The sequence below is a fragment of the Mus pahari genome, chromosome 5 (genome assembly GCF_900095145.1).
Source record: "Mus pahari chromosome 5, PAHARI_EIJ_v1.1, whole genome shotgun sequence".
Taxonomy (NCBI): domain Eukaryota; kingdom Metazoa; phylum Chordata; class Mammalia; order Rodentia; family Muridae; genus Mus; species Mus pahari.
This window is the reverse complement of record NC_034594.1, coordinates 58,811,064-58,836,716: the sequence shown is the minus strand read 5'-3', so window position 1 is coordinate 58,836,716 and position 25,653 is coordinate 58,811,064. Positions and strand designations below refer to the sequence as shown.

The 25,653-nt window shown below is 38.3% G+C and overlaps 1 protein-coding gene across 14 annotated transcripts in view; it reads left to right on the top strand.

Annotated features, from left to right (window-relative positions):
- Dock10 (dedicator of cytokinesis 10) overlaps nucleotides 1-25,653 on the top strand; it is a 243,697-nt gene that overhangs the window by 184,936 nt on the left and 33,108 nt on the right. For 13 of the 14 annotated variants that reach the window (XM_021197703.1, XM_029538335.1, XM_021197704.1 and 10 more), the window contains exons 28-41: nucleotides 4,864-5,010; nucleotides 6,155-6,238; nucleotides 7,849-7,945; nucleotides 11,581-11,625; nucleotides 16,728-16,903; nucleotides 17,027-17,143; nucleotides 18,916-19,027; nucleotides 19,677-19,798; nucleotides 19,895-20,009; nucleotides 20,103-20,169; nucleotides 20,397-20,444; nucleotides 21,579-21,680; nucleotides 23,087-23,211; nucleotides 24,100-24,212. In XM_021197703.1, the coding sequence (XP_021053362.1) occupies nucleotides 4,864-5,010; nucleotides 6,155-6,238; nucleotides 7,849-7,945; nucleotides 11,581-11,625; nucleotides 16,728-16,903; nucleotides 17,027-17,143; nucleotides 18,916-19,027; nucleotides 19,677-19,798; nucleotides 19,895-20,009; nucleotides 20,103-20,169; nucleotides 20,397-20,444; nucleotides 21,579-21,680; nucleotides 23,087-23,211; nucleotides 24,100-24,212 (1,470 nt within the window). The remainder of the gene's footprint in view (nucleotides 1-4,863; nucleotides 5,011-6,154; nucleotides 6,239-7,848; nucleotides 7,946-11,580; nucleotides 11,626-16,727; nucleotides 16,904-17,026; nucleotides 17,144-18,915; nucleotides 19,028-19,676; nucleotides 19,799-19,894; nucleotides 20,010-20,102; nucleotides 20,170-20,396; nucleotides 20,445-21,578; nucleotides 21,681-23,086; nucleotides 23,212-24,099; nucleotides 24,213-25,653) is intronic. The other variant, XM_029538334.1, reaches the window with a different exon arrangement.

Here is a 25,653-nt window from a genome sequence, read left to right as displayed (position 1 = left end):
TAAGGCCTTGTGGAGAAAACCTGATAGAATCATTGCCACGTATAAGTTACTTAGTACAGTTTTTGGAAGCTTTCCTTTAACAATTCATATGTACTGGATGTAAAAGTTAACTCTGGTCTGTATCTATTTAATGATATAGACTCCTTCATTTTCTGGTTGCCTGGCCCTAACTTCTTTGTGCATGTCAGTAACCACCATAATTCAGCTCCTGCATATTTCATACATCATTATTCCACTCTGTGGGTCCCTCTGAGTCAAGCTCCTTTGGATGTCCCTCTACCTTTAGCATTAATTACAACCCTCTAGCCACACACATCATGTGGCCTCAGTTACCAAGGTGACATCTTATCCTATGACTGCTTCTGCTATCACCAGACACAAGACACCATAGAACATCACAATGATGGTAGTACCAGCATCTTCTTGGTAGCTTGGGGGTCACTGGAGTATTCACTGTGCTTTCCTGTGCATCTTCAGGTTCTGGTGGGCACCATGGTCTCAGTTAATAGCAATTCCTGCAGGTATACTTTCTTCTATGTCTTTACTCCAGCCTTTATCCTCTACTACAGTGGCTAAGACAATTACAATTTAACTTCAGGTGACTTACATCCGTTTCTAGGATCTGAAAAACGTCCATTCCTATAGAAAGCTAACTATCATTTAATCCTACATGTCCAAAAATACCTTCTCCTCTATTAATTGTAGAGTATGCCCTTTTATATCCTGTCCCTTTCATCAAACAGCCTCAGTGGCCAATATTAAATGACCTTCGTGTCACTCTTAGAGATGCTATCTAGTTTTCATAGACAATTACGATATAGTCTCTAGTCTTCTTGCTTAGGCCCAGGAAGCTGTCAGCTTGGGCCTCTCACGAAAGGAGAGGTATATGAGCTTCTCTAGACTTTGTCTATTTCCTTCCAAAGCCAGGGCTTTGTGGTGTCTTCTCTAGTGAGAGAAGAGCCAAGGGTTATGGGAAAATAGGCAACACTATAAACAGTAAAGGTTGATGACAAAACACAGGGGCATCGAGTCACCAATCAGAAGCTCCTGCCAGGCCCCTTGTCAGCCATCATCTTGACCTGGGTATGAGGAAATGCTTTGGGATTCACTCATCTCTGCAGAGAGCATGTCTTTGCCACAACCTCTGCGTGTATGTTTTGCATACATCTGCTATCCAACTTCTAAAGATAAGAAAGAGCCGCCTACCCCAAAGGAAGAGGCAGATCTAACACAGAGATAAGGTAATTCCTATCTCTGAATTTTCTGAATTGCTCGATGTTGCAATCTCTGCTCCATCATTGAATCACTGGGTGGTAAGAATGATACGTGGCATCTAGACAGGGGCTGGGTCTTTTCAGCTATACACGAATGGATTGGAGTAAATCCTGCTACAGTTGTAATTGATAAACTGTATGCTCTCATCTAGATAGGTCACAGAACAGACTAAGACCAAACCATCTAGACAGCCTTACTGTGCTGTCTTTATTGATTCCCAACTTCCGTTCTTGTTACCTACTTCAACAGTAGCCCTCGCATTAATCCCAGCACCTTTATTTTTCTTACTAGTCTCTGTAGGAAAACTTGTCATCCTTTGACACAAAAGCATCATAGTCAAATTCTCCCAAATGTGTGAGTACTTGCTTTTTCTTTTCCCTCTCTTTTAAGTATGGAGTGAGTGGCTTTCTACACTTAAGGAATTCTAGTCATGAATTTCAGGAGCAAGTGTGGAGAATCTGAGGGAGTCGGGAGCCTGTAATTTGGTGCGCTGAATGCTGAGATGCAGCTTCACAGAGAGTACCCGTGGGTGACTCCTGGATGCTGAGATGCGGCTTCATAGAGAATACCCCTGGGTGACTCCTGGTCTCCTGACTGGGGAGCATTTCTATTCCTGGGATCTGCTACATGTCTTCTCAACACTGAGCTCAAGTTCCAGCAGGTCCACGGAGCTAACTAACCTTCTTTTTCTCCCCATCACTCACTAGTTTCCAACAAAGCTCCCAAATGCCCCAGACCTAGGTTGACCTCTCATGACCTTGGCTGTCTAACAACCCACCTCCACCTCCTCTCTGCTCCAGATGTGCAGTTTGGGAGTCACCGCATTACCTTTCTACCTATCCTTCACCTCAAGCTTTCCTGATATTCATCCAGGGAGTAATTGAAATATTCCATGTGTGTTTAGCACATCACATGCCTTTGGGTTAAGAGTAGGAGTAGACCACAAGGAGAATTTCAACAGAAGGCTTAAAGAGGGGGGATGAAAGAGAATATCAAAATCTATGCCATTCACACATATCTCCCAGGAGATAATATAAGCTCTGCTATATGTAATAAGTCTTAAAAATTAATAAGCCCCAAAGAGGAAACTACAAATGTACTTCACTTATATAACAAGTGTTTGTTGAGCCAGGGGATGGCCCAGTCAGTAAAGGGCTTTCTGCACAAGCCAAGGGCCCAAGTTTGAATCCTAGTGCCCACATATAAAGCAAGGTGTGGTCGCAAATACTTGTAATTTCAGTGCTGGAAAGTAGAGACAGGTGGATTACCTAGAGCTCATTGGCCAATGGGCATAGCTTAAATAGAAAACATCAGGTCACAAAGAGAGATTCTGTCAATTACGATATAGTCTCTAGTCTTCTTGCTTAGGCCCAGGAAGCTGTCAGCTTGGGCCTCTCAGGAAAGAAGAGGTATATGAGCTTCTCTAGACTTTGTCTATTTCCTTCCAAAGCCAGGGCTTTGTGGTGGGGGGACAGCTCCTAAAGACAGCTGAGATTAATCTCTAGCCCCCAACCCTACACACACACACACACACACACACACACACACATACACACAAGCATATACACTTTTCTACTCACAACACTCCCCACAGACACAAACACAATCAATTAATCAATCAATAAGTAAATAAATGATTACTGTTCTTTGAATAGGTAAATTATTTCTTTTTAGTGCCTAAGATAAATAGAGAAGGATGAAAAAGGCATATGTGATTTATTTGATGGGATGTTTTTATCAATTTGTATGATTTTAACAATAAATTTTAAATACATACAAAGAATAATGATGAAGCTTTTAAAATACTTACAAGTGGTGTTACAGAAAGAAAAGCAAAAGTTGGCTCCAATGTTCCATTATTAATTCTCCATTTAGAACAAACCCTGTAATAACAGCTCTCGTGGTTTGTATTTCTACAGTATGAAAGGCTGCATGCTTGCAGTTGAAAATTACATAACTCAGTTTAACTCTAATTGTAGAGACAATAATTACTAAAGCCAACTTGGAGAGATGAAAGAGGTTTTTTGACCTTATAGGAAAGGCCTATGCAAACCCAAAGAGAGAGCTCAGCTGTCTGAAATTTTCCCACTTCATAAAGACATCCAAACATTACATAAAATCGTATTAAGTATGTTATACAATCTCACATCCAAGCTCTTTTATGTCTAGTGTCATAAAGATCTTGATATTTCTTCTCTGTTGTAAATTCTGGAACCATAGTTTAGGACTGACTAGAACTCATGTTAGAAACTACTTCAGGCCAGTATCTATTTTCATCCAGTTATTTGCTTATTTGTTACAAGTTTTTACATTTTTATTTTTGTAAGTGTACAATGTATATGTGATAGTGTGTAAGTGTGTGTGTGTGTGTGTGTGTGTGTGTGTGTGTGTGTGTGTGTGTGTGTGTAGGAAAGCATGTGTTTGGTGAGTTCTTGTGAAGTCCAGAATCTTTATCACCATCACTCTTCATCTTATTTTCTTGAGGCAGTCGTTCACTAAACTTGGAGCTCAGTGATTGGCTACACTCTCTAGCCAGTGAGCTCCAAAAATCCTCCTGTCTCTGCTCCTACTCCCTGTGATATTGTTGAAGATGCAAGGGACCATGCCCAGCCGTCACAGTTACTCCTGCTTCCAAAGCAGAGAAGTTACCAACTGAGCCATTCCCAAGATATTCATTAGCACCATAGTTCTTTACATTTTGACAGTGTCATACATATATACAGTGTATCACAATCACATTCACCCCTCCCGAATACCCTTTGCTATCCCCCTTCCCTTCCTTCTGAACCCCTTTTTTCTTCCCATCTAGTTCCCCCATAGGCCACACCACTGGACAAAATTGCATACCCTCCTCCAGCATGCACTAGCAGTCATTAGAACCTTAGGGACTTAAGTAGGGCCTTGTGGGCACTCCCTCTGCCCATGATTGAAAGCTTAAGTATCCAATCCTGTATAGGTTTCTATAGCCACTGTTTGATCACAATAGCCATAGTAATATCATATCTGGATGGCAGCATTCCACTATATTCTTCCCAATCCTCCATGACTTAAATTCTTTCCTTATTCTCTTTTGTGATGTTTGCTTTCACTAGAGAGGGGCCTTCCTATAGAAGATGTCTCTTTTAAGGCTGAACATTCATAGATTTATATTTTAAAATTCATTCTAAATTAAAATAAATGGAGCTATCCAACTAAAAGAATGGTTTAGAATAATATTCATCTTAAAATTAATATATTATATTTAAAGTTTAATAGTTATTCCTTGGGAGGCAAAAGGAAGGAATTAATATAGGGGCATAAAATTATTCATGTTTTACTTTACACATGTCTATGTGGTTTGAGTATTTGAGATTAACAGTTTTTAATGAAAAAAGTATAAGTTTACCAGTTAAGCTAGAAGGGAACATTTAGAAAAAAACAAAATTATGACCTTGAAACTTAAAAGGCTTAGAAGTTTTATGACTGCTTTCAAGTTTTCCAAAGAACTCCTTTGATTAGCTGTTCTATGAACTAAGGTAAGTCTTTCAGCTTGCTGTCCTGGCTTGGAAATTCACACACCATCTTATAAGTGAAACACTCTTTCCTTAGCTTCCCAGAGCTCAAAGATTTCCCGAGTCTTACCAAAGCGAACTAGACAACCTGGTGATGGGCCTGTGTGACCACGTGATTTGGAAATACAAGGAAGCCCCTGAGGAAACCAAAAGGGCAAACCACAGTGTTGCCAGATTCCTTAAGGTACAGCTATGCAAGAGCACTGTTCTGTTCAAGTCCCCTTGACAGTGGCTGCAAGGTATCCTAGATGTCTATTAGCACAATCTCTATTTATAATGAAGTATCAAACAGTGAGATGAACATTCCACTTTTACACCTCTTCTCTTGAAATATGGTTAATATTCATTTGAGCCCAGAGGCACACTAAAGAAAAATAGAGAAAAATGTGCACCTAAGTGTTGTCAAGTCATGGTGCTTCTGAATAATTTCAAACAGGAAGAGATGTTGAGAGGAGTCACATTGTGGTGATGTCATTCTCCTGAGGTCATTGCTGTCTATGTATAAACTTTATGTGGAGGCAACAGAAAATGTCCAAGATAACACTGTAAATGGTAATGGCAAAAAGAATAGATAGACAATGAGCATATCTACTAATAATAGCAATAACAACAGATCACATAAACTTCAGATACACACACACACACACACACACACACACAAGTTTGTGAATGGAAAGATAATATCATAAATCTCCATCATGCATACATACATTAAATTTAATGGTGTTTACTGATTGACACAGAAGACAATGGAAGCTTTGGGGATGATTGTTAATAGTAGTAGAGAAAAATAAAGGGAGCTACTCCCCAATAGAAACAGCAGGGTCTCTTCTCTTTGTTCTTCAAATGCATGCTTCCCTGGATGAAATAGAAAGCAGTCCCCTGGGGAAGGAAGCCAATTAGAATGAAGAGAGTACTGGCCCATCCTACCAATTCCCATCCCACCCAGAGGTATAGCAGATGGTCTCCACCCAAGCTACTCTTGGATCAATGTACTAAAAACAGTAATAAGATGTAACCAAGTAATTAAAAAGCAGGCAACTTTGTATATAAAAGGGAAAGTCTAAACTACCTCATTAGAAAATTCCAAGCAATATTTTAAACAGTCATTAGGTGCAGGTTTGGAACTTCAAGCAGTAATCCTATCTGTAACATTTGGATTAGTTGCTATAATCAGATGGGTGTTCTGACATGGTTTAGAAATTAAAAAAAAAAAAAAAAAAAAAAAAGCACTTACATAGCACACTTAGTTGAATATTACTCTGAGTCAGCATATAATCGTCTTTCCTAAAGTAAAAAGATTTGACTTTGGAATTATATCTTCCTAGCGCTGCTTTACATTTATGGACCGGGGATTCGTGTTTAAGATGGTGAACAATTACATCAGCATGTTCTCTTCTGGTGAGTTCAAGGTAAGGTTGGAGAATGGAAGTAATGGTTGGCCTAACCCAGCATGATGACTAAGGGAAGCTCCGTGAGTGTCTGCCTGAAACACTGACCTAGCATCCACTTCGTGAGTTATAAAAGAAGGTCTCTACCATCTGGTTTGCAACTTTTCTTTGCTGACAGACTTTTTATAACTATTTTCATCTCATTGCTATGGATATTCAAGTTGTTTGTTTTCTCATAATTTAATTTTATTAGATAACATATAATTAATAACATTCATTTATTCTAGATGTTCAGGGTTATAGTTTTAATTATTCCCTAACAGTCTCCTGGACTTCACTGTAGTTTATTACAATACTCTTTATATCTCTAATTTTGTTAATTTGGATCTTTTTTCTTTCATTTGTTTGGATAAGGTGTATCAATCATATTTATCTTTATGTTGTTCTTTTAGTTTCTATTTCATTAATTTCTTCCCTAGACCTTCATTATTTCTGGTAACTACTCCTTCCTTTGAGGCTTGCACATTCCTCTTTATCTGAGACCTTAAATTGTATATTAAACTATTATTTGAGCTCTTTCTCATTTTTTTCACAGACACACTCATACCTGCAAACTGCATTGTAGAAATAACCTTAACTGTATAAAGTCCTTTAAATATTTCTTTAAAGACTATCCAGCTATGCATGAACTGATGCATGAACTGTGAATAATCTCCATTTAAATATAATTGCACTAGACCTATCTATTTTCTGAAGATCAATTGTTATATCCTCAGTGAAGAATAATTAATACGTGTGTGCAATTTAATTATATACTTGCTCACATACAAAAGAACACATCAAATACTGTTCTTGTTTCAAATGGTAGTTTTCTACATTATTGAATGTTGTTGCCAGAAATAGAATTCTAATCTGAGGTAAGAGGATATTTTTATATTTTGTGAACTAATGTTAGTATATCTAGTAGTGACAAACCAATTCGCTCTTAAAGACTATTGTCTCTCATACATGAGAGTGGATATAAAAATGTTATGACAGTCAATCATTCCTATGTAAATTATGTTTATCTTAGACCAAGTCTAAACTCTTCTATTCCTGTCCAACACGAATGTTGTAGAAAAGACAAACCTTTTTGCAAAGACAGGGAAGAAAGGAACTAAATGGCAGATGCTAAGAACTAGTGACCTATGGAGTTGATGCCACTTCAGTACCATTATCTTCCTTGATACTGAACCTCACCTGTTCATGATCACAGTCTTTTCTGTGATTTGAGTTGGAGTCTTGAGAGGACTCTACTAACATAATGCAGCAAGACTGAACATACAATAAATGCATTATAACATAAGCTAAAATCAGGACTCAGGGTTTTCTCGCATAGGGATGGAATATGGGTTACAGTTGCTCTCTTCCTACAGGTTGTTTTGACTTAAAGATAAGGAATATGACCACAAGAAGCACTTCTGAGCAAGCACATTCCCCTAACCCTAGGAACTACTTGGTGGTCATGCAAAATTAACTATTTCTTCTTTGTAATGGTCCAATTGAAGCACACACCTTTCTTTTTCTTTTGCTTGTTTTGATGAAACTTCATGATGTACAAACGATAACTGTGCTATTTGCTTCTGTTTCAGACTTTATGCCAGTATAAGTTTGATTTCCTTCAGGAGGTTTGTCAACATGAGCACTTTATCCCTCTGTGTCTCCCCATAAGATCTGCAAACATTCCAGGTAACAAGTCCACACATGTTCCTAGGTCCCTCCAAGGCCCATACTTGTTCTGACTCTGTTCTTCAGTTTCCTTAACCATTATGTTTGAATGGCTATCTAAGCCTAATCATCCGGTATAAATACAAGATGATTTACCCCGTGTGTTATGACTGCAACACTGTATTTCTCCTCCCCTTTTCATCAGAGAGAAATCCAGCAGAATTTTCAACCTTGTTACTACAACCCAAAGAATTGTAACCTAGAATCCTACTAGCTCCGAAAGACAGATTTCCAAAGATTTTGATACCTAAAGATGGGGAGGACAAAGTCAAGACACTGTTACTTAGCATGCATAACAATGTCAGAGTGATGTTCTTCTAGATGAGTCATGCAAGGAAAATTGGAAAGCCTGGAGGGAGGGAGGGAGGGAGGGAGGGAGGGGGGGGGGAGGGGGAGGGGGGGGGAGGAGGGAAGAGGGGAGGGGAGGAGGGGAGGAAGGGAGGGGAGGGAAGGAAGGGAGGGAAAAGAAGGAAGGGAGGGGAGGGAGAGAGGGAGGGAGGGAGGGACAGAGGAAAGGGTGCCTTATAAACTCTTGACACTCCTAGGCCAGAGAGGGTATAAGACTGGGTACAGAGCTCAGAACAGATCACGCTTCATTTACTAAATTTGATATACATTATCACATTTAAATACTGCAATGAATGTTCATTTTGATATTTTTCTTTTAGTTTCTTAAGAATATTCATATTATAATTAGTACTTTGAATATGTGCAAATAAATTAGAATACTATTTTACAGGTTCTATTATTTTTAATAGAGTATAAGCTTTGTTAGGATTTTTGAAAGAAGAAAAGTGTTTTTTCTCTTTAAGTTCACTTCTCTGTGTGTGTGTGTGCACATGCGTGTGTGTGCATGTGTAGATGTATTTGTGTGGTGTTGGTGATGCATGACGTATGTTAGTGAGATGGGCATGTGCACATGAAGGGGATATGACAAGGTTTAAGAGTCCCCTTTGTCCTTTTTTTTTTTTCACTTTTTTAACTATATATTTTTTATTTACATTACAAATGTTATCCCCTTTCCTAGTTTCCCCTCTGAAAACTCCCTATCCCCTCTCCTTATCCCCCCTTCCCCCTGCTCACCAACCTACCCACTCCCTCTTCCTGGCCCTGCCATTCCCCTCTACTGGGGCATAGAATCTTCACAAGACCAAGGGCCTCTCCTCCCATTGATGACTGACTAGGCCATCCTCTGCTATTTATGCAGCTAGAGCCATGAGTCCTACCATGTGTTTTCTTTGGTTGGTGGTTTAGTCCCAGGGAGCACTGGAGGTACTGGATAGTTCATATTGTTGTTCCTCCTTTGGGGCTGCAAATCCCTTCAGCTCCTTGGGTACTTTCTCTAGCTCCTTCATTTGGGACCCTGTGCTCCGTCCAATGGATGGCTGTGAGCATCCACTTCTGTATTAGGCACTGGCAGAACCTCTCAGGAGACAGCTATATCAGGCTCCTGTCAGCAAGCTCTTGTTGGCATATGCAACAGTGTCTGATTTTGGTGGTTGTTTATGGGATAGATCCCCAGGTGGGGCAGTCTCTGGATGGTCATTCCTTCAGTCTCAGCTCTGAACTTTGTCTTTGTAACTCCTTCCATGGGTATTTTGTTCCCCCTTCAAGAAGGATCAAAGTATCCACGCTTGGGTCTTCCTTCTTGAGTTTCATGTGTTTTATGAATTTTATCTTGGGTATTCTAAGCTTCTGGGCTAATATCCACTTATCAGTGAGTGCATATCATGTGTGTTCTTTTGTGATTGGGTTATCTCACTCAGGATGATATCTTCCAGATCCATCCATTTGTCTAAGAATTTCATAAATTCATCTTCCATCTTGGGTACAGGATTCCAACACAGGTCATCAGGCTTGCAGGACAAATGCTTTTATAAGCAGAACCATCTTTTCAATCTGAGCTTATTTTTTTTTAAATAACTAGTGCCAAATCACTTTTAATATAGGTAGTACTGTATTAAAAGTCACAATTCCTAGAAAATTACTTGCAGATGTTGGATACTTTATAAGAAAATGTTTGGAACTATCAAGAAGAACTATAAATAAATTTTTTTTAGTTTCTATATGAGAAGAAAATGTTTATTTTCATATGTGAAAGGCTCATTGTGATCTTAAGTTATTAGTTTGTTCCTTGATTTATTGCATATAAAATATTATTAATGTGCTAGGCTTATAATCATAATATATTTTCAGAACTACAATTTCTACATCCATATGGCAGTAAATACCATCAGTTCATAATTTTGTATTAATACTATTAGAAATATTAATTGTATCAGACTCAATCAGTTTTTCGATAAACTTGATAAAAAACACATTTTATTTCTCATTTCTATGACTAAAGTTCAATTTCCTTAATAACACAAAATATTGTATCTGAAATTATTATAATAGAATAATACAACAAATATATGTGTAAACTAATTTTAAGGTAGTTTTGATGAGTTATATAAAACTAACATTTCTTTTTAGGTATGAATAGTAAAACGAAGTGTTATAGAATCTAAAAAGAGCTCATTTTGTAAATTTGAAAACTTTGTATGTACGTTTGTGTGCATGCATGTGTTTGTGAAACTGTGTGTGCCTATGGGGAAAAATTATGAGTGACTGTAAATATCAGAAATCACTTGAGCATCCAGCACAAAGAGAATACTGAAATTGAGTCAGGGGCTTGAAGTTTCTTGCTACCAAGCTAGGAATAGACTGTTCACACTGCCATGGTGAAGGTCAAGAAATCCAAAACTAGTGGGAAAAGAGCCTCTGTGGCAGCTTGCGCTGATACTACAGAAGGAAAGTTACAGCAGCAAGCCTAGAAATATGCTAATCTCTCCATTTTAAATATAATCTACATGGATTACCACATCCTCTTTCCAGCATACCATGCACATCCCATAGTGGAGGGAAAAAGTAGAAATTTTAAGTCAGACAAAAACATTTTGGGGTTTTGGGTGTTGTTTGTTTGGGATGTTATTTTATTTGTCCTTAAAAGTATCGATCAGCAGTAGAGTCTTGATTAGAATGTATGACGCTTAAGGTGTGATCCCCAGCAATGAATAAATAATAAGGGGATGAGGAGAAAAAGAAGAAGAGGGGGAAGGAGGAAGAGGAGGAGAATTTCTTCTTTTTCTAACTTAATCCCAAGTTATTCCTGGCTATTTAAGTTAGCTAAGATATTCAGAGGGGTATCAAATCTTTATGTGGTTAGGTTAATTCTAATTAGTCATTCTAATTAGTCAATTAGTCAACAATTCAGTACAAATCTTTATATATATTAATTCTGTTCATGAAATTGAAGAGCATACAAACTAAGTTTTCTTGGAAAATGATGATGTAATAACAAATAAATTGAAATACATTTTAAATTTCTCATGTAAATTTCACATACAAAGTTTCCAAATTTACAAAATGAGCTTTTTAGATTCTATAACACTTTGTTTTACTACTCATACCTTAAAAGGAATGTTAGTTTTATATAACTCATCAAAACTACCTTAAAATTAGTTTACACATATACGTATACATAATTAATAGATGTATATATGTATCTGAGTATAGACATATCTGAAATTATTCTCTATTTATAACATATCTAGATCCCTTGACACCTTCAGAATCAATTCGAGAGTTACATGCCTCAGGTAAGTAATGATATTTCATATTACCTGCATAAGCCCCATAGCAGTAATATCATGTTAATGAGCACAGATGCTACAAACGCCTATGTGTCAACATATAACCAGCATATTCAAATGCTTGTCTGAACTTTCCTCATTTGTCACACATAATTTGATACATTAACTTTAATTCCTTTGTATTTTATTCTTCAGGGGTTGCCACCTTAATTTTTCAAGTCATCTGAAATTTTCCTCATATGTACAACAAAGTCCCAAGCTATACACATGTGTTTCTTACAATTTGGTGTATAAAGCATTCCTATTAACTACAGGTTTCATGCTACATACTTGGCATCATAACACATTCATCTCCTCACTGAGTGTCTGTGCTTGGGAGAAAAATGCCTCATTTTTCTCATCTCCCCACTCCCTCAAAGCTATGTTTCTGGTCTACTTCCATGAACTCAGTTTTTGAACATTCACAGATGAGAGCCTGAATATCTGTGTTTTGTTTTCACTTCCCACATTTCTCTCTGCTACATACAAAAAGCAGATTTCCTGCCCCCTTTCATATCTTTGGAATAAAATCCCAACAAACATGGAGTTGCAGATGTTTATTTAAGATGTTGAGTTTTATATGAAATCTAAAATGGCAGGTGATGACAAGATGTGTGGAGAAGAGAGAGTCCTTGTGCATTCTTGGTGGGAGTGTAAATTAATAAATCCATAAGTGCAAAGAGTTTGGAGGTGTCTCAAAGTAAAAGATGATAGATAGATAGATAGATAGATAGATAGATAGATAGATAGATGCATGCATACATACATACATGGATAGATAGTAGATAGATAAATAGATAGGTGATAGATAGATAGATAGATAGATAGATAGATAGATAGATAGATTGATAGATGCATACATGGATAGATAGTAGACAGTACACACATGGGTAGATAGTAGATAGATAAATAGATAGATAATACATAGTAGATAAATGGTAGATGATAGATAGATAGATAGATAGATAGATAGATAGATAGATAGACAGATAGAGAGATAGATAGATAGATAGATAGATAGATAGATAGATAGATAGATAGATAGATAGATAGACAGATAGATGATAGATAGATAGATAGATAGATAGACAGACAGATAGATGATAGATAGATAGATAGATAGATAGATAGATAGATAGATAGATAGATCCCTCAATTCTATAAATAAGTAGAGGTATGTTTGTCATGTCCTTGAGAAGGCACATGGTCACTGAAGCACTATTCACTGGCTAGGGCTCCAATTACTAAAGAACAAAATGCATATTGCAAGGTGAAGTACTGTTTGCCCATTATATATTAGTATCATCTGTGGCATGACGGATGGAACTGGATCTCACGCCAGTGAGTTAAATGAGCCAGAAATAAGGACCAATTACACTTGATCTCACTTATATGTGATTCTAAAACATGAGCACCTAGAAGTGAAGAAAGTACAGTTGTGGTTCTGAAAGACTCACGGAGTATAAAAGGGAGAAAGACTGGCCAAAACAGAACCAGTGTGGTTCATTCAGTAGAAGCTAGAAGTCCTGGTTACTGTTGCACAGCAGATACTGGGTAACATAATGTACTTCAAAAAGCTAGAAGTAAGTGCATTGAATGTTCTCATGATAGAAGAGTAATATGTATTTAGGACGTAAATATGTTTAGCTGATTTAAACATGCAACATATATATAAATGCACACATGTATGTATGTATATGTATGTATATGCATATGCATATACATACATATACAAAAGCTTAAATGCTGTCTCATTCTCATGAAGAAATTTTATGGTTTGTTTATGTATTGGTTAAAAAAGAAAAGAGAAATGTTCTGACTTCAGTTGCTTTGGGCATATATCCTTAAGTTGCATTGCTGAATGATGAAGTAGTTACATCTTTATCTGAGGAATCCCCATTCAGGTTTTCCTTATTGGCCATACTAATATACAAGTTCACTTGGGCTGTGTATTGGGTTCCTGCTGCTTCTTCACTTTGTCCTTATCACTCATTATCATTTAATGTTTGATAGTGGCCACTCTGACAGGCGTGAGCTGAAAGCTCACTGGGACTATGAGTTGTACTTTCCTGATTATCAGTGTTATTTTTTTTGATACTTCATTTTTTAAAATTATTTTATTAGATATTTTCTTCATTTACATTTCAAATGCTATCCCGAAAGTTCCCTATACCCTCCTCCCTACCCTGCTCCCCTGCCCACTCACTCCCACTTCTTGGCCCTGGCATTCTCCTGTATGGGGCATATAAAGTTTGCAAGACCAAGGGGCCTCTCTTCCCAATGATGACTGATTAGGCCATCTTCTGCTAGATATGCAGCTAGAGACATGATTATCAGTGTTATTAAACACTTTTTTTTTCATACTCTTGTTGGGAACTTTAATGTCTTCTTTAGAAAACTGCGTATTCAAGTTCTTTACCTATTTTTGAATCTTATTATTTGGGTTTAGAGTATTATTTTGTTTTGCCATTAGCCTGTATAGATTATGATTTATCATTTTTAAGATGGATTTTTTAAGTGTTATGAAAGTTTGAATGCACATATAAATGTATACCACCTGGTTGTCTGGGGGTTGCAGAGGCTAGAAGACAGCAGTGGATCCCCTGGAACTGTGAATGATAGGTGTTTGTGAGCCACTGTGTATGCTGAAAACTGTGCCCAGGCTGTCTACAGTTGGAGCAAGTGCTTTTAGCTACCAAGACATCTCTGCAGATCCACTGTCTTTTAAATGCAACAAGCCCCTATAGGATATATGGTTTAAAATACAACAAGCCCCTATATATGGTTTGCACATACTTGCTCACAGTCCTTAAGTTGACTCCTCCTCCCCTTTCCCCTCTCCCCCTCCCTCCTCCTCCTCGTCTTCTCTCCCTTGGTTTCCTTTGATGTCTAGAAACATTTCTAATTTCAATGTACTTTCAGTTGTATATTTTGGCTTTTGTCACCAGGATTTGTGGGGTCATATTCATAGTGGCATTAAGCATTACAACATGAGGAAGTTTCTCCAATGTTATCTTGGGTGCTGGCCCACTGCTATGGGGATAGACAGACACAATCACATTTGATTTATTGAGCAAAGCTCCAACCACTTTACATATATACACATATACACATTTTGGTTGATGAACCAAACTCCAAGCTGTTTCCAGCCACTTTACACATATACATATATACATTTATACACATATATACATTTGGTAGATGAGCAAACTCCCAGAAGTTGACCCAACAACTGTATTTTTTCATCCATAGCTCATATGTCCCAGAAAAATCTTTGAAACAATATAAAGGTATAATGTGATTACATTCTATTTTTCTTCTAGTGAACAATTATGGAAAAACAGCATGTTCCCCAATACCTTCCCACGAGAAAACATTACATTGTACAGGTTAAAAAAAAAAAAAAATCCCCAAGAACCCACATACATTCGTAACTAAGCAACTTGTTATAAATTAACAAATTGTGAGTGAGCAAGGTAATTTTCTCAGCCAGTTTTTCTTACTGGCAGGCAGCAATTTGAGGTTATAAAGAAAGGATCAATTATTTTATTATTTATCTTAAAAAAGCAATCTTAGAAAAATCTTAAAGGAATGACAAATCTAAAGTTTTCTCTAAAAAAAAAACAATCAGTCATATCTACTTCAAATCCTCAGGGTACACCTCTACTCATTGAACAATTTTTGTATTAAATCAGATCAAGAAGCTGAGAGCAAATAATGAGAAAAGGAAATTAATCACCACCTTGGTCAGGCTTCAGCAAGAGAGGCAGTCAGTGCTGGTGAGGCCGCCAGTGTTCTTGTCCCCTGACCTCAAAACAATCCCTAGCTCAACCAGTAAGCAGGTGCCTCTCTGAAGCTCAAATTGTTCCCTAAGATTTTCTACAACAGAGCACTATCAGAAACATCTTAACCTAACTTCAACCACAATCTATTTTTCCAAATGCTCTCTAAGGGTGGTGGTCACGGCTGGCAATCTACATTCCTAGATTCTTTCCAAGGGCGGGGATTGGATCACTAATCTGCTCCAGCAGCAATGCCTGAGAGAGATCAAGCATTATCATTGTGAGTGCCAGTGATGCTGCCCAGTGAGGGGCTGGAAGCCCCCTACAATTTTCCTACAACCCATATATTAGGAAGAATATAAAGGCCACAAGAACAACAAGCAGAGTGACACTCTGTAACAGCAGGAAGCCCTCAGATGCCTAGTACTCAAGGCTCTGCCTCTACAAGTCACACCCATCATGATTATGCTAATCATGTGGGCCTGCATTCCTTGATTTCTAAAGCCCATTGCTGTTCCTTCCCAACAAGCCTCAAAAATAAATAAATAAATAAATAAATAAATAAAATAAAAACAAACAAACCAAAATCCCTTCTTATCTTAGCCACTCCTATAGAACTTGAATAGGGAGGACCTAAGTGCTGGATACAGAATTTGTTCTTAGGTTACACCACCATCTACACACACACACACACACACACACACACACACACACACACACACACACACAATATCTCAAGCCTGGATTCCCAGGCCTCCTCTTTTGACCACTGTACTTACTAACCCCTCACACATGTCTGCTTCCGCATACCTGTCTGTATTTCAGAACCCTGTGCCATTGAAAGTAAGCCTTCCCTTTCTCCCAATATCCTCTCCAGCCTCCATTTACTCCCGCAATAAGTCCAAACTATCCAGCATCCTCCAAGGTCTAACTCAATGTAGCCCATTTTTCCTAGAACCTTTCTCAGTTCCAACAGACACAAAATACATTTACATTTTAGCCCCTGCAATGATGTGGGCAGGCCATTCGGTAGGCCATGGCTGTTGACTGTGCTGTGTTAGTATCTATGCTTTGTTTACATCAACAAACATGTTACCATCTGGTCAGACACTCCCAAGGTCACAGCGGGCCACATCTCTGTAGAATCCCTGTCTTGTAGAATCCCTCCTGCTTGGGGACAGAGGTTTTAGTAACCGTTTGATCGAGGTTTTGGTAACTGTTTGATCTGCCTTTTGTAATCTAAAGTGGCTATTCAGTTTTCAATAACATATTCTCTTCCTCTCAAAGATATGCCTGAGTACTCAGTCACAAATGAATTTTGCCGCAAACACTTCTTAATTGGAATTCTTCTCCGAGAAGTTGGCTTTGCCCTGCAAGAGGACCAAGACATCAGGCACTTAGCTTTAGCTGTCCTAAAAAATCTAATGGCTAAGCATTCTTTCGATGATCGATACAGGGAACCTGTAAGTCACCTTTCTTTCTCTCTCCCCCAAACACCATTTAATGGCCCGCTGCCTTAAATGAATATAAACCCCCTGAGCTTTTGGTTTTCATGTGAATCATTTCTCTTGTCTGCCTTCACCCAGAGGAAGCAGGCACAGATAGTGAGTCTATACATGCCGCTGTATGGTATGCTCCTGGACAATATGCCAAGAATCTACCTGAAGGACCTGTATCCTTTCACCGTGAACACATCCAATCAGGTACGTTTGTGCAGTTCTCCAAGTTTCCATTTCCTTAAGGAATTTCTCTTATTTATATTTAGGTGATGTATAACCATTTCTTCCTCCCTGTAAAGCAAGCTAGGGTTAAACAACAATTTCTAACAAGCGCTTGATCAATACCGTCTGTCCTCGCAGCTTCCCCCATTCCCATCCCTCTCTTTGGAACTGTTTTCATTCCTTTTTATTCTCTGAAGCACCATTCACATCTGCACAGCTTTTGCAGATTGTATAATATCCCCATGGCCTTAGCTTCAATGTTTGTTCTTCTCCAACTACTCCCCATTTTTCCCCATGGAAATTCTTTCATATGATCAAAAGCCCAGTGTGGCCCATTGTGACAATTGTCCATGAAGCCAGTATGGTGACAGTATAGAAAACTATTCAAGGGGCTCAGAGATGGTTTAGTTGGTAAAGTGCTTGCATGCAAGCATGAGGTCGTGACTTTGATCCCAGCACCTCCGTAAAAGGCTGTGTGTGACATGAATCTATTATCTCAACACAGAGAAGTTGGAAAGAGAATTCCCTAGGGCTCACTGGCAAGGCAAACTCTACCATGCTCCAGGTTTGTTGAGAGACTGTGCTCACAAAAGTCAGGTAGGAAGAAGACACCTGACATTGACTTCTGACCTCCATGTCCATGTGCTCCTGTACACACACATGCATGAAGATGTCAATACATAAATAAAAAAATAAACTCATGAGAGAGGGCAAACACATTCCGAATACACTGACAGTCTAAGATAGATCCTTCGAAAAGTTAGGATCATGCCTTTAGACATGTTTTTGTTTGAAGAACGATCAAATCCTATCAACATCATGTAACATGCACATACCAGTAGAGAATTATTCAAGTTCTCTAGGCCTCTGTTTTCATATTTGTAAACTGAGATAAAATGTCTAACACAGTGTAAAGTGCCTTAATATCAAATTGTCTAACAGAAAACATTTGCCAAGATGCTCAGATTTGAAATCTAGTCCCTACTGATGGTTATGTGTATATGAATATATACATATATATATATGTATATAATGATGATAATTAAATCTATAATTTAATAAATACATTGATATATCAATATTGTTCCAGCCCATATCTAAAAATTGACTCTCGTGCATCATTTTAAAAATTCCCAGAAAAAGGAGCAGAAAGAATTTACAAGCCTAACATTGAGGAGGAAAGCTATGAAATGCTGTCATATGACACGGCTTTTAACTCAGGAACTCACAACAGCTATGACTGCCTGCACTGGGCCCTGCATAAGATTGAGCCAGTAAACATTCAGTCATAGATGTGGGAAGGAGGATCATGGGATGCCGCCTACACTGGGGAGCTAAGGGCTTTGGAGGAAGGCTGGAGAAAAGCGATGCTTTGTCTCCAAGCATGCAGCCATTTCTGAGTTCCTCATGCTTCAGTGGGTAACCCATGCCTACTCAACCAGACTCAGTGAAATCCAGTGAGTCACACACAGAAACAAAGGCAGAAGACATAATAATGTGAGGAGGACTTGGTGGGAGGAAGGAAATTGTAAAAGAATAAAAACTTTAACACTTTGCATGAAAAATAAATCAAACTGTGAACAAGACTATGCTTTTGACAATATTCATTTTCATTGCCAACTTTAGTGGAACATCTTTGCTAGAATATAAAATGTCCAACAGCATGCCTGATTGGGAGGGATGTAAAAAGCACAATGGTCCACCATGCTGAAGCCCACTAACTTTCATTCCTATCCTCTCCACTCCTAATGCAGGGATCTAGAGATGACCTCAGCACTAATGGAGGATTTCAGACTCAGACGTCCATGAAACATGCAACTTCTGTGGATACATCATTTTCCAAAGATGTTTTAAATTCCATAGCAGGTACTCAAAACCTGCTGAGAACACTCATGTTTACCACTCATTGGTGTTTACATTGTATATCATGGTGCTTTCTATCCATAATTCATATGCATAATATACCTGGCAAAGCACACTGTGCTATATAACTAGAGTCTTTAATGTACTCCTTTGAATGTCATCTAGTAATGTCCACTTCTGCTTAGCTTAAAGGGCTGTCTGCTCAGATGTTATCAAATTACTTTATTCTTCAGTCTTTTGCTTTTGTTATGCACAGCTTTTTAAAAATATAATAGCTCTTCAGCTTCAAGGATTATATTAAGAACCATTTTTGAAATGTCATTTCTATTTCACATAAACTGTCAAGTTAAACACTCCTTCCTCCAAACCATCTTCTGTTAAAATAAGAGTTATATTTGTCTATATATTTTTTTCATTTTAAGAGATTCAAAGAACAAATTTTAAATGCACTTAAAACAGTTTCAATGTTTCTAGACCCATCCTGGCCACCATTGCAATGCTTTAAATGTTGCATCGCTTCCAAGTCAATCCCAGATTCTATTTTCCAATCCTGTATCCACCTCAGCAATGGGCAACCCTGTTTCCTCATGTTTGCCTTTGTTCGTGCTCATACATCTCATCAGTATACGTGTGCTGTGGCTTCTGTTTGCAGCATTTTCATCAATAGCTATTTCTACAGTGAACCACGCAGATTCCAGAGCATCCTTAGCAAGCCTCGACTCCAACCCAAGTACCACAGAGAAGAGCAGTGAGAAGACAGACAACTGTGAAAAGGTGCAGCTTTCCTCCCTGCCACACGTGTCAAACATCGCAACTACAAGCCAGGGCGCCCTCAGTCTTACTTAGCCCTGTTGGTCCTTTGATTCCCAGATCCCAAGGCCCTTGTCTTTGATTGGGTCAACGCTTCGGTTTGACAAATTAGATCAAGCAGAAACCAGGAGTCTTCTTATGTGTTTTCTTCATATTATGAAGACCATTTCAGATGGTAAGTGGAATGTCTTCAAGTCAATTTAAAAGAAGAAAAAAGAAAGAAACCTACATCTCCAAGAGCCTCATGCCATATTGTGCTTCTTTCTAGAGACTCTGATTGCCTACTGGCAGAGAGCACCCAGTCCAGAGGTGTCAGACTTCTTCAGCATCTTGGAGTAAGTTTAGGGTTGATCCAATAACTTATTTTGTGGAACTTTCAAAATAGCTCACTATACCGCTCTTCATTCAAAGAAGCCCTATGGTAAATAAATATCAACAATAATACATGGAATATGTAAAGAAAATTTGCTATTTTTCTTTCCATACATTTAGATGAATTGTTATGTTATATGTATAAATTAAGGAATGTAAATAATAAGAATGCCTTTTTTCTCCTTTCTAGTGTTTGTCTTCAGAATTTTAGATACCTAGGGAAACGCAATATAATAAGGTAATTGTTTTAAATTCTAGTAGACTAATATAGTCTTTTTAAAAAAATCTATGGAAACTTGGAATATGGCTTAGTTAGTGAAGTACTTGCCATGCAAGAATGAAGACCGGGGTTTGGATCCCAGACCCTACATAAAGTCAGACACAAGGAAGGGGTCCATAATCCCATTGTTCTGTGAGAATTCTCTTCCTGCTGGAAGCTCTCAGGCCAGATAGTCTAGCATTCACAGTGGTACACACAAGAAACCCTGTCTCAAACAAGATGGAAGGTGAGAGCTAACACATGAGGTTGACCTCTGACCTTCTGAAGAAGACCAGGATGGGGGAGAAGGGATGTTTCATTATATAGATATTTATGTACATAGATGGTAGATAGATAGATAGATAGATAGATAGATAGATAGATAGATAGATAGATAGATAGACAGACAGATGATTTAGAGAGATGTAGTAGATACTGGTGATAGATATAGAAAGATTAGATAGATATAATAGTTACTGGTGATAGATACATAGATACATGGATAGATACATAGACAGATAAAATTTTATGGGTGAAACATCTGTTTGAGAACATGCTTTTAGAAAGGTAAAAACAAAAATTAATCTAAGATTACTTCATGCTGGCACCATTCATCAGAAAGACAAGAACATCCAAAGCCCTCTAATTTCCTATTCTCAGAAAAAACTGAAATGTTAATTTTATTTTTAATTTGCTTATATACATAATATTGGGCTATGTGTTTTCATGTGTTTGCATGCAACCAGAGTTTGACATCAGTTTGTCTTCCCCAAACTCTCTTTACCAAAAATACTGAGTCAACATCTCTTCATCTGAAGCCAGAGTTTACCAATATGGTTATTCTAGCTAGCCGTCTTGCCCGGTGGATCCCTGATTCTGCATCAGGGATTACAGATGGGCCTCCATTTACATAGATGCTGAAGTGCAGAAAGCAGGTCCTCATGCTTTCTTTCATAGCAAGTACTTTACCATGTGAGCCAGCCCCTTACTTTTCATTAATTCACAGAATATGAAATATCTCATTGTTCAGTAATTACTTGTCACTTGTCATTCTGTTTTTATATATAAACTATAAATGTGGAGCTGTGCTTACAACTTGTGTTTTTTTTGCAGGAAAATCGCTGCAGCGTTTAAGTTTGTGCAGTCTACCCAGAACAATGGAACTCTAAAGGGATCTAATCCTTCCTGCCAGACATCAGGTCTCTTGTCACAATGGTAATATCTCCTTGGCTTGGTATTTAAAACCACACGTGTGCTGTTTATATGTGAACATGCATGTGTGCGGGTGGAGACACTCATATATATACATGTGGTTTTAAACAGTTAATATGTTTATCTGAAGAAAATTCTTAGCTGCTTCTGCAGCTCCATCACTGGCTTAAAAACAGAAATGAAGGACTAGGGTTTGCTTATGTTCAGTTAAAGCACAATGCCTCGAATGGATGAGGATTAATAGGCATTTCAATTTAGCCAAAACCTAAAGGGGTGCCGAATGCCAATAAAATGTCCCCTTAGTTCTTAGCAATACAGGGAAAAGGCACTCTGGAATCATGACTCCGGTTCTGATGAGTAATTAAAAGATTTTCTTAGTGTTCTTGAAACTCCTGTGTTTTAAAGGAACAGAGGCCATGAGGAAGCCAGAGAACCCTCACGAGTCTCCTTAGATTATCTAATTACTAGCTGATCTCCAGTTTCACAGACCTTGCTCACTTCCTCCTTAACCTGCCCAGTCAGAATCACTTGCCCTGAAATTCCACCTCCAAGATCCTCTGGGTCTAACAATTAAATTTGTTTCCCCAAACTTTCCTGAGTTTGATGTATTCTTCTCAGGCATATCATAAGAATATGTGATGTGGGCATTTTAGAAAGGAACATTAGGAAGAAATAGGAAACTGTATATCATCAATAAATAACAAACTAAATATTGCTGCCATCCATGGGGACCTATAGAAGTGGGCTTCTAGTGAGAGAATAAATTTAAAAGATGTAATCATGGGTTTGTTTTGCAAACTATAATACAAAAGAACACAATAAAGAATTGCTTCACAGATGCAGAGATGGCTCAGCAATTAAGAGCACTGACTGCTCTTCCAGAAGTCCTGAGTTCAATTCCCAGCAACCACATGGTGACTCACAACCATCTATAATGGGATTTGATGCCCTCTTATGGTATCTCTGAAGACAGTGACAATGTACTCACATACATAAAATAAAAAAATAAAATAAATCTTAAAAATAAAAGAATTGCTTCACGTGTTTCATAGCAATTATAACACACCTAAGTTCACCACAGTCTGCCATCCGTGATGGACAAGTCTTAAGGTTCCTCCTTGTAGACTGGACAGATCTTACTAGCTCCTGTAAACCAGGGCTTTTCCCTCACCTTCAGACTACAATGGGCAACCTGGGAAAAAAAGTCAATCCCCAAAGTCCCAGCCATACATCCCAGAACTCATTACTCCTCTAGATGCAGGCACCATCCAGACTTCATAGGTTACAGGAAGCCAAAGTTGGCTCTCCCCGGATTCAGCCCAGACAGGTTCTTTCAACTATCTGAATGAATTCTGGTTTGGTAGGGCATTGCTGGGTAGAGTCAGCCATAATTCTCATCTCCGTTCCAGGGCGCACACGACTTCTGGCCACGAGGGACATAAGCAGCACAGGTCTCAGACGTTGCCTATAATCCGAGGCAAAAATGCCCTTTCTAACCCCAAACTTTTACAGATGTTGGACAACACCATGAACAGTAAGTGAACCAGAAGCAATTCCTTCAACATGCATGTAGGACGGGAAGTGCATCGTGTGTGAGACAGGGAAATGTTGTCATGCCAGGAAAAGCAATGTTCTGAAGGCTGCCGCCATAGGCCTGCAAGTATTTCTTCAAAGAAAGAATCACCAGAGTGTAGCTATGCAGAAAAATTGAAGATGCCCTCAACAGGGAAGAAAACAGAAAAATGAAAGTCAGTGTAATGGTCTGAGGGGAGCTCGTCTTGGTAGTGTTGGCGTTGTGAGGTTCGTGAGGTTCTCTCTTAATCAGGTAATTATTGTTGACTCTAGGGAAGAGGATGCAAATGTCCACCTCCCGCAAGCAGTAACCATGACATCATGACTCCAGAGATGCATTACGTCCAGCTTGGCAATAAGATAAAAATAAAACCTGCTGTTGTGAAGTGTGGGAATTATGAGCGTGTGACCCATGGTTACTCATTTAGAGCTACATTGCCTTAATCTCTAAATACACAATGTGGCTTTCTGAGGAGGCTGTTTGTGTAGAGTGTCCACTGAGACCATACATTTAGTCTGTTAGCCCAGAAGCAAGATCTTTAAACAGACTGATAACAGAAGAAGTGTGATCCTGCTGATGTCTGGATTAAAGAAAAAGGATTTTAAAAATAATAGAAAAAAAATAGAAACCCCTGCTGCTGATGCATGCAAGGGGCACACATGTCTAAGACCATCTACTGTTGTTGTTTTTTAAATTGAGGCAATAAATGAAATTGATCAAATAAAGGCACTTTGATTTTATAAATTATTCATCAAAATGCCAGTAAACACTGTAATAGAAGGAAATGTTTCACTGGGCATAGAGAATTGTCTTACATGCTTACACACTGTTCTATTTTGTATTTTGTAGGCAATTCCAATGAAATAGACATTGTCCACCACGTAGACACAGAGGCCAACATAGCCACCGAGGTCTGCCTCACTATTCTGGACCTGCTGTCTCTCTTCACCCAGGTCCACCAGGTGAATATGATCATAATGTTTTCTGCAAAAATGATGATCTGGGTGGAGGAGAAAAGCCATGAGAAGTCACGAACACTTTTTAAAAGACAATTTATGAAATCAATTAATCTGAGGTAAATCAACTTCCACAGCGTAGGGAAGCATTTTAAATGAGATTCTCCAATTTTGCCAGAGCCTGACTAACGCAGGCTTAAGCCACTCACTCAGGTGTGTCACTGCTGTCAATATTGTCTTTCTTCCCCTTTCCTCTTCCTGTGCTGCCAAGCATCTACAATGAGTGAGAACGAGACTCCATATTTTTTAAATAATAAACTATTTACTTTTATTAACATAATTAGTGATGAGATATGTAATGACAGGAACAAAGGCTGAGAAGTGCAGCCCTCAGTGATTTTGACATTATGTGACTGCTATGGTTTCTTCACACTAGATGACAAATATATTACTATGCCATAAAAATCTTATTGAACAAGCATATATGTATGCATAGTCTATTGTTGACCACACATTACCACGTTTTGTGTAACTATACTAATCTGTAATATAATTATGTTACTGTACAGTTTGGGTACCAAGTCTTCAATCCAGGATTCTTTGGAGGACATAGAAGACTCCATATTTTTTAACAGAAAAACAACAGACAAGCAGTGCTATGCTTTAACTGATGACTATATTTTTTTTTAAAATTGCTAATGCCAAGCATCTTTTCTTACTTGTTATATATACAGCATTGATGAGGTGTTATCATGGTGTAATTAATAAAATTTCTAATGCTAACAAGACTATCCATACCTCGTTTTGACCAATACTTAGAGAAATGATAATTCTCATTCACAGAAAGTAAGGCTCCAAGTGGGAAAAGACAAGTTGGAAAACACTGTGATCATTTCTTTAAAAACTAACTATGGAGCTGGGGAGATAACTTAGTGGTTGAGTATTGAGTTCAGATCCCAGCACTCACATTGGAACACTCACCGTTGCATGTAATACCAGTTGCAGGCAATCTCATGCCATCATCTATCCTACATACATACATCTTCATACACATGGCACACACACACATACACACACACACACACACACACGCATACATGTACATAAATCAAAATCAAAATAAATATCTTTTTTTTTCTTTTTTTTGGTTTTTCGAGACAGGGTTTCTCTGTATAGCTCTGGCTGTCCTGGAACTCACTTGGTAGACCAGGCTGGCCTCGAACTCAGAAATCCGCCTGCCTCTGCCTCCCGAGTGCTGGGATTAAAGGCCTGCGCCACCAGGCCCGGCTCAAAATAAATATCTTAAATGCTATGTATATGCCTGTTAGGTGGCCAACCATTTGACAGTAGCACCTGACCAAGGAGAAATAAAAGCCCCTCCAATATGAGGTTTTGCATACAAGTATCATGACATTTATTTTGAATAACAAAAACCACTGGAAACAAC